Source organism: Helicoverpa armigera, chromosome 7 (assembly GCF_030705265.1).
Source record: "Helicoverpa armigera isolate CAAS_96S chromosome 7, ASM3070526v1, whole genome shotgun sequence".
NCBI classification, from domain to species: domain Eukaryota; kingdom Metazoa; phylum Arthropoda; class Insecta; order Lepidoptera; family Noctuidae; genus Helicoverpa; species Helicoverpa armigera.
Genome location: NC_087126.1, coordinates 2,505,396 through 2,514,852, shown reverse-complemented (window position 1 = coordinate 2,514,852; position 9,457 = coordinate 2,505,396). Strand labels below are relative to the sequence as shown.

Genomic DNA, 9,457 nt, shown 5'->3' with positions numbered 1-9,457 from the left:
CCAAGGAGTGTTAATCATATTTATCGATGACATTATAATTCCAGCCTTGGATGAAGTTCAGGCTGTATCGAGGTTGAAGCAAGTGCTAGAAGTCGCAGCACATTATGGCTTGGAGATTAATTGGAAAAAGGCGAACCTACTGCAGCGTGAAGTTGAGTACTTGGGCCACAGGGTGAAGGATGGAGAAGTACGGCCGAGTACAGATAAGGTGGATGCAGTCATAAGGTACCCTGAGCCAAGAACCCTCAAGCACTTGCACAGTTTTGTTGGATTGACAAGCTATTTCAGGAAGTACATTGAAAATTATGCTTCTGTGGCGAAGCCATTGACTGATTTATTAAAGAAGAATACAGAGTTCATATTTGAGGATAAGGAAAGAAAAGCTTTTGAGACACTGAAGAATAAATTAGCTAGCGGACCTGTTCTGAAGATTTTCAATCCGAAGTTGAAGACTGAATTGCACACCGATGCCTCAGGTGTAGCATTGGCTGCAATACTCATGCAACACCATCCAGGGTCAGGCTTACACCCAGTACATTACATGAGTAAGAAGACAACTGACATTCAGAGCCGGTACTCAAGCTACGAATTGGAAGCACTAGCCATCATAGAAGGTATCAGGAAGTTCAGGCACTACCTTTATGGTATTCCATTTAAAATAGTCACAGACTGTAAGGCTTTTGAATTAACACTTAAGAAGAAAGACTTGTCAGCCAAGGTAGCCAGGTGGGTCCTCATGCTCAGTGAATATGATTTCGAAGTGGAGCACAGAGCGGGCTCCAGGATGCAGCATGCAGATGCTTTGAGCCGCATACCAACAGTGGCAGTGGTTACTACTCTGCAGGAGAGTTTACGCCAAGCACAAGATCAAGATGATGGCATAAAAGCCATAAAGGAAATTTTGAGAGGAGGAAGTCCATACGACGATTATTGGTTAGAAAATGGTGTGTTGTATAAGACTGAGCAGAAGCTGTTTGTAGTGCCAAGAAGTTTGGAGAAAGAAATTATTAACAGAGTACACAGCAAAGGTCACTTTGGAAAGTCTAAGATGAAAGAGTTACTGAATAAGGAATATTACATTAGAGATGTGGACAAGAAGATGCAGGATTTTTTATTGAGTTGCATTCCTTGCCTACTAGCAACAAGGAAGGAAGGAAAACAGGAAGGATTCTTGAATCCGATAGAGAAAGAAGGTGTTCCATTTGATACCCTGCATTTAGACCATATTGGTCCACTTACAGAGACAAGAAAGCAATACAACTACATACTCACGGTGATAGATGGGTTTACGAAGTTCGTATGGCTGTTTCCCACGAAAACTACTTCATCATCAGAGACATTAAGGAAAATTCAGATTCATCAGCAAATATTTGGGAACCCCCGGCGGTTCATAACAGACCGGGGAACGGCATTTACAAGTAATGAGTTTAAGAGTTATTGTGAAGAAGAAAAGATATCTCATGTAAAGATTACTACTGGTGTGCCACGTGGTAATGGCCAAGTGGAGAGTACATCGAATACTTATTCCAGTTTTAACAAAACTATGTTTGGAGAATCCTGCAGTATGGTACAAGCATGTAAGCAAAGTGCAGAGGGCACTCAACTCTACTTTCCAGAGAAGCATAAACACAACACCATTTGAACTACTGATGGGAGTAAAAATGAAGGGTAAGGAAGATTTGGAAATTCTACAACTATTACAGGAAGAAAATACACTACAATATGATGAAAATAGAGAGAAGATAAGGCAGCAAGCCAAAGAACAGATTTTAAAGATACAAGAGGAAAATAAAAAACAATATGATAGAAAGAGGAAGGAAAGTTCAAAGTATAAGGAAGGTGATTTAGTGGCGATTAAAGAACACAGTTCGGTCCAGGGTTGAAGCTGAAACCTAAATACCTAGGCCCTTATAGAGTGGTGAAATGCAAGCGTAAGGATCGCTATGACGTAGAGAAACTTGATAGTTCTGTAGAGGGTCCCCAGCGTTCATCCAGTTCAGCTGACCAAATGAAGAGATGGCCTCAACACGGTGACGCCGAGATGCTGGAGGAGTAGCAGTCACCTTACTCCGCAGGTTATTATTGCAGTTCTTATTTCAGGAGGGGTTAACTTTCGTTCATTATCACAGTGCCATGGCGTAGGGCTATCTGTACCAGAGTATTTACTATGTTATTTTTCTATGTAAAACTAAACATTTTGTTTTCTAAACCTATAAATTGTATTAAGTTCGAAGTAACATTTAAATGTTTTTGCCAATGTAGAGTTGTATGTTTTAAATTCAGAAACAAGATTGTCTTGTAGGAAGTAGTTATGTGTATTAGGTTGTTGTAGAGTATGGTTCCAGTTTATTTTATTTAACTCAATTATGTAGTGGTTATTATGATGTTTTAGTCTAGTTAGTACATAAGATTTGGTGTATGTCTGAGGACAGACATGAGTGCAGGACGGCCGAATGTGGGAATGAATGTCGAGTGGAATGGAACGTGACAGAATATGAGGGAGGCGTGAGCGAGTGAGCGAAGGAGTGAGAGAGGAGGGACTGAATGAACGGGTTAGAGGCAACCACGCGGTACTGAGTGTAACGAACGAGCCAAAGTTGTTGAAATAAAAGTTGTAATAAGTGTTTAAAACGGGATTTTATTTCAAAGTCATCGATCCCCAGCACGAAGAGAGCTACAGAATAATAAAAACATAACCTACAATAACTTTAGTACAATACAAAGGATGACATATGCCGGCGCCGCTGTCAGCTGATGCAATAGTAAAAAAATAGAAAAGGAAGAAAAACGCGCTTTAAGACGTTACAATGAGTATGAGTGAAATAGAAAAGCAAATAATGCTTAACATTGGGTAAATAGATGTACGACTTTTATTTCTTACTGGCAATAAAAATTAGTTTTTTTTTTATTGGCATTAATTTTGACATACAAGACAGCATGATCATGATTAAAATACGTGCGCCTGCAATACGTCGAACATAATTTAAAAACAATCAAAATAACCTCAAATTAGCAAAACAATAAAGTTTTTCGTAATTTTATCGGGAAAACGGACAAAAATTCTAGTTAATACTTAATGCCATTTAGCACTGCTATTAGCACATATTTTTAAATTAATATGATTAATTTCAAGCCTTGAATAAATATTTTGTTTTATATTGTAGAATTTTTGTCCTGCAGAATGAGTTCAGTGTGGTATAGGCCTGAACTAGCAGATGTTATTATTCACCATGGCGATATATTTACTGAAACACACAGTATTATCACCGGTAAGTAGACACAGACTTCAAATTTTACCTACAACTTTATTGTCCTCCAACTTGTAATATTTTTGAGAATAGTTTAATACAAACTGATGTGAAGTAGAAGCCCCTACTAGTACTAAGATCTAGTTACAATATCTGCACGGTACATTCATCAAATCCTTATTTAATATGCCTCTAAACTTCTCAGAAAGGCTAAATTTATAAGTCTGATCTCCCTTTCTGAAGTCATGAGTAGCAGTTGATGAAATAGGACAGCAGTATCTTAATTAGGTACCAGTGTTTTTTTCATATCAATATTGTAGTTGGCTGTCAAATATAATCCCCCAATTGGAAAAAATAACACTTGTTTAGTTCTATATCTAAATATTGAATATGTTAATTTAAATATTTCTTTTATAATTTCAGATATTGTATCAGGTCACCTAGACATAGCGGATCTAGTACAAAACATGGCCGGCGTCCTCACAAACAATGAGCCAGAAAACCGAGAGAAAGGCATGCGTTTCTACACAAAAATACTTAAAGAACTACCGAGAGATTATTTGAATGACATGCAAGTGAAATTCATATCTAAGTTCTATATTGATCGGTTGAAAGACCATCATCGGGTTGTGCCTCCTGTTCTTGAAGGGTACTCGGTATTGATTGACATGATGGAGTACAATATACAGAATTGTACGGACTTTTTGACAGTTCTGTTCAGAGAGGTGACGTGTCAGTCACAGACGAGACAAGACAGATACAATATTTATGTAATTTTTCAGAAGCTATGTAACAAGGATATAGATTGTAAGTATTTGGTATATTTTTAATGTATTTTAATACTGGGAATATTCTTTGGGAGGTGATAAAATAAATACAAAAATCTAATACCTAACACTAAACATTACTTCTAAATCTTAAAGACAATAGGTAATTAGGGACAAAATTTTAATCATTTACAAGGGCAAAGATTTAAATCTCTGTCATGTCTGTTTGTGACAAATCTCTTATCATAAGTGGCTTATCTCAATAGATGTTTACCAAATCATGTACTTACACTTGTTAATAAAAAATCTGGGTCATTTACTAAATGTACAAATTAATATTAAATGGGGGAATTTAGTGAGTGGTTGAATAGTGATTAGATTTCCTAGATAATTAGGCTACCTAACACTGAAATAATTTTACAAATCCGTCCAAAAGTTCCAAATAATATAGTGCTAACTTGGAAAAACCCTGCAGATGTCATGACTATTTATTATGTTAATAAGATAGTTAATTACGTACTAGTAGTTATTACGAGTGATATGAGGCCAGTTTCATCAGCTGATAAAATTTACGTGACTGATACCATTCCGATATCATCAAAATATTTGTTAACAAATTATTAAGGTAATCTATATCTACTAATAACTTTTCTTAAGGCGGAACAAAGTTTGTTCGTTATGTTTTTAAGCAAAATACGCTGACCTGATTGAGAAAAAATTTAGGCACGATTATTTTCAACCGTACCTACGAGAAAGGCTTCTCTGTGCTCTGTATGGGCTGTAGTTTCTCTTGGAAACATTTTCCATAGCAAAACGTGATTTTCTAATAATTTTTTACTTCATAATTTTTAAAATATTATGATTATTTAGTATAATTTTTTTCTCTCGAATTACAGACATGAAAAGTCTAGGCTCAGATTTCGTATACGGCGTCATATCAGCAATGGACGGTGAACGAGACCCGCGCAATCTATTGTTCCTCTTCGCATTCCTACAAAACTTCCTCAAGACCGTTCCTCTAGGACACTTGGCCGAAGAAATGTTTGACGTTATTTCCTGTTACTATCCTATTGACTTCCACCCATCTCAAGATGACCCAGCTTCAGTGACAAGAGATGACCTTGCTAATGCTTTGGCACCATGCCTTTGTGCTATACCAGAGTTTGGGGATTCGTGTATCATACTTTTGATTGAAAAGCTGGATTCAGAGTTGAGGCTCGCCAAAATTGATTCTTTGAAGTTGTTGGTAAGGTTTTTTAATTTTTATTACTCTTAACAAACTCTAAAAATATTGCCCCCGAAAAAAATGCTACATAAAAATTTGTAAGACACTTTCAATTAAATGATGAATAATACTTTTCCAGGTTGAAAGCTGCAAGACATTCACACCACAATCCTATAGCCCGTTTCTCAGAGCTCTGTGGTCCTCAATCAGTCGAGAAATGTCTCACAAAACTGATGACGAACTAAAACTAATAGCCCACGACGCTTTATCCGCACTAATTGGAAAAATGGCGACCACTGCCAACACAGACATGGCCTTCGAGAACTTACTTAAAGGCATTCTAATTTCTGCACAAACTACTATAGCTGAAGCAACTACGGTCGCACAGTTCGTTAAAGGCGCGAAAGTGCTTTTAACCGCTGCAAATGCTTCCGACCAATCGTGTGCGACTATCACAAGGGCCATGGTACCCGCAACTGTGGCGTACTATGAACTGAAAACCGCGCCAAAGTTGCAAATAGCCAGTTTGGACTTCATTGGCGACTTGTATGAGTGTGCCGTAAACAGGGGCTTATTAAACGAAGTTAGGGCACAAGTAGACAACGTACCACATATTTGTCTAAACGCGGTCAGCCAGACGTCGAAGGAATACCAGATGGCTGGCTTCAAAACTTTGATCAGGGTACAGGATTGTTTAGGCGAAGAATTGGTAGTGCCATTTGTAGAAGTTCTAATTTATAACGTCCAACATGCACAGGATAACGACCTACTTAGTATAAGCGTTGAAACCATACACGTTATAGCCAGAAAATTCCCAGAATTGATCATGAATTTGGTTGTGAAAGGAAAATGTAGCATAGACACAGCAACGCAAGACAAAATTGTGTTCCAAAAACGTTTGAACTTGCTGACGAATCTGGCAAGCTTAGATGATTTTACCAAAGTAATAATAGAAGAGATGTTGAAAATAATAACGTCGAATGATCCAGAAGCATTGCACGTTGTTGAGGCTTTAAGCGGCTCTATATCAATAGCTAGTGTATTTACTACGGAAAAGGTGACTCAGATTGAGAGTGACCACGGTCTTATCGACCCTGTGTTATCTTGGTTGTATAAAGAAATATCTTCGAGTAGCCCAGACGCTTTGGCACATGGCTACACTCTCATATCAAATACAATAGGCAGCTTACCTGCGGAAAAACAGGAGAACATACTATTGAAACATACACCAAAGGCTTTAGAAGAATGTTCGAAAGATGATATTTATTTCCTTATAATCGAATGCTTGTATGCTCCGTTACGGCAAACGGTATACAATTCTAAGTTCGAAGAGATTATGACTGTTGCTTTAGGTGTGGCATTAAAAAGTGATAAAGATGTAGTAAGAACGAAAGCGTGTGTACTTATAGCACATTTATTAAATAAGGCTGAACATGGACAGAAGTTTGAGCTTCTATACGAGTTGTTGAAGACTAAACTGTCGACGTGTAATAGGGAAGATGATAAATTGTGTCCGAGGTTGATAACGTTGTATGGATGGATCACGAAGTCGCTGCTTATGAGGGGCAGTGAAATGTTCCTGTTTTGGTTGCAAAAGGTGAGCTTATTTATTTATTTATTAGATGTTAGTTTTTCTTCTGTCAAATAAATGTTAACCTGAAGTTTTTGATATAAGGTTTAAAATTGGTCACCTTAAAAGCTTCCCTTTGCAGTGTCGTTATTGAATCTCGGCCGTATTTGGCAAATATTATTTTCGATGGCAGTTCATTGCCATTCTGATTTTAGAAACCATTGACTGCACTTAGTTATCGATATATTTTGTTATGTTACAGATTGTTGGAATCCTATCAACACCCCAATATTCGGGAATGGGTGCTGAATCAATAAAACTAATAATGACTGAACATCCCGACTATTTGAATGCCAAACAACATTGCAGAATAAGTCTTCTATACAAACAGAGGATGTTTGAAACTTTCTCCGGTTTGGCTGAAAAGCTCAAGACTTCAATAGGCCCAGCTACGAGAGAGAATTACTTGCTCAGTTGGGCCTATGTGCTAGACAAAGCACCCAAAGTTGTACTTAAAAATGAGGCCCCTAAGGTTGGTTTTTGTTTGTGACTTTCTTCCTTTATAACACTATCTAACTTTCTGCAAAAAAGCACAATTACTGAAGTTTAATGAATCCGAAATTGTATATTTTAATTTACTTATAATAAATAATGGTTTTTCTGTCCTTTTTAAGACTCTTCATGTCTATAATTGGCTAGTAATGACTTCACTTTAGAAACTTAAGAGCTTGATTGTATGTTTGCTTTGTTGAACATCCTGCTAATATCAAGAACTAATTGGAAACTTTAATTGGGATCTAATTGGAAACTTTAATTCAGTGTTAGATAGCCTATTTATCGAGGAAGGAAAGTTATTAGCCTATTACGTTAAATAGTTCTCTATGGACGATGGTAAAACCGGTAGTAAAAGCTAGTTAGACATATAAAATAATTTGTAACTTTTCAAAATTTTCCAGGTAGCACCAATAGTAATAGATGCCCTAGAATACGAAAACAAGGACATGTTACTAGTATCGCTAGAAGTGTTGGGTCACTTTGTGCAAGCCAGTCCGGGGACGGTGTCGGGCAGCTTACAGACTATACTGCCTAGGTTGGTGACTTTGACGCGGTATATGAAATCTATGGTAAGTTTATTAAATACTTTTTAGCTTTAGCCTATTTTTTTTTTATTTAAGTTTCCTTTGTATTCTTTACATTGATTTGAAAAAAAAATAAAAAATGAATAAATAGACGCATCGTTAAAAGTGAAAGAGCTATTAAGAATCGACAACAAAAGGAAACCGCAGTTTTCATATCAGCTCTGTCCCTTGGAGAGTTCACTAAAATAATTATATAAAAAATGTTCTTTGTTCCATTTCCAGGATGTTAGAATAAAAAGCCTGGAGTGCCTTTACGACATAGCAAATACTTTCCGTACATCGGCCTTACTACCCTACAAGCAAGATGTTCTACTCGATTTAGCGCCATCTCTGGACGACAAGAAGAGGCTAGTTCGAAGTGTCGCCGTTCGCGCGCGTTCTCGTTGGTTCCTCGTCGGCGCCCCTGGTGAAGACAAAGTGAACTAAACGAATAGAATTTTGAATGCGGAAAGCACATTTTTATTTTTTTGACAAAATGTAATGGAAAACGCACTGCACTATTATGTTTAAATTAAGAATTGTTGTTGACTTTTTTTTTGTTGGATTCAAATCTTTTGTTTTTATTTAAGAACACTGGCAGTTAATGTTTTGAAAGGAGGTTGAATTTACTAAAGAGATTGTTGAATATTTTTTAACGAATAATCGAATAATTATTCGAGATCTGAAAGCAAAATGTTGGAACAGCATATGTATAAGAAAAACAAAGCTTTATTGCTATCCTTGTTGACGATGAAACTGTTTTGCTAAATTATGTAGATACTTTAATAAATTGTATATTTTATATTACTCACCAATTTGTTTTAATAACATCATTTTAATTTGGTCTTCATCTTAAAGTAAATATGCATGATCAAAAATAATGAAAGGTTTACCCAATGCATATTAAACAGTTGCCACTCGTTTAGAAGGGGTGCATCGGAAATGTTCTGTCTGCACTTTTTCGCGAAGGTTTTATTTTATTTCAATTGTCTGTGTTTTGAGACACCCAATTAAATTATGGAAATTAGGGGAGGTAGTATTGTAATTGGAGACGAATCGTTAATAATAAGCATGCCAAATCACCAATTTGTTTGTCACTCTTTTTTATATTTTATTTTCGATCAACGCAACAAGACGGCGAAGCACCTATCGTTTTGTCTATGCCAATTGTTTAAAAACCATAAACAAGTGACACTTCCCAAAAAAGTATTCATGCAAATTATAAAAGAAATGTTTATTTATAAATCCGTAAATAAAACCTTCATTAAAAATGTAGAAACACATCGGAAGATACCCCACAGTCTAGGATTAGTGGAACAAATCTGAGCTACTAACAATTTGATCTGAATTTGCATAATCTCTTATCACATTGCGAGCATTTGCACCACTTTAAATGGTAATGAAGGGTTGGGTCCCTAAAAGGGAGTTTTTGGACGGTACTGGTAATACGGGTGAATTATTTAGTTTTTGAAAATTGATGTTTTTGCGGTGGTTAAGCGGTTTTTACATTCGAGTGATTATTTAATTCA

At 36.5% G+C, this 9,457-nt stretch overlaps 1 protein-coding gene across 1 annotated transcript; it reads left to right on the top strand.

Annotated features, from left to right (window-relative positions):
- The first annotated feature begins 2,946 nt into the window (after positions 1-2,946).
- On the top strand, positions 2,947-8,739 carry LOC110378420 (MMS19 nucleotide excision repair protein homolog). Its single transcript, XM_021337656.3, has 7 exons — positions 2,947-3,269; positions 3,672-4,055; positions 4,912-5,261; positions 5,380-6,837; positions 7,073-7,342; positions 7,767-7,934; positions 8,172-8,739. The coding sequence occupies exons 1-7, from the start codon at positions 3,182-3,184 to the stop codon at positions 8,373-8,375; spliced, it is 2,922 nt and encodes a 973-aa protein (XP_021193331.3). The 5' UTR covers positions 2,947-3,181; the 3' UTR covers positions 8,376-8,739.
- Positions 8,740-9,457: the final 718 nt, after the last annotated feature.

Bases quoted from the DNA above. Each gene is read 5' to 3' on its own strand.
- LOC110378420 (XM_021337656.3), top strand. From the start codon at position 3,182: ATGAGTTCAGTGTGGTATAGGCCTGAACTAGCAGATGTTATTATTCAC. The intron at 5,262-5,379 runs GTAAGGTTTTTT...ATACTTTTCCAG, and splicing joins TTGATTCTTTGAAGTTGTTG to GTTGAAAGCTGCAAGACATT. The intron at 7,935-8,171 runs GTAAGTTTATTA...TTCCATTTCCAG, and splicing joins CGCGGTATATGAAATCTATG to GATGTTAGAATAAAAAGCCT.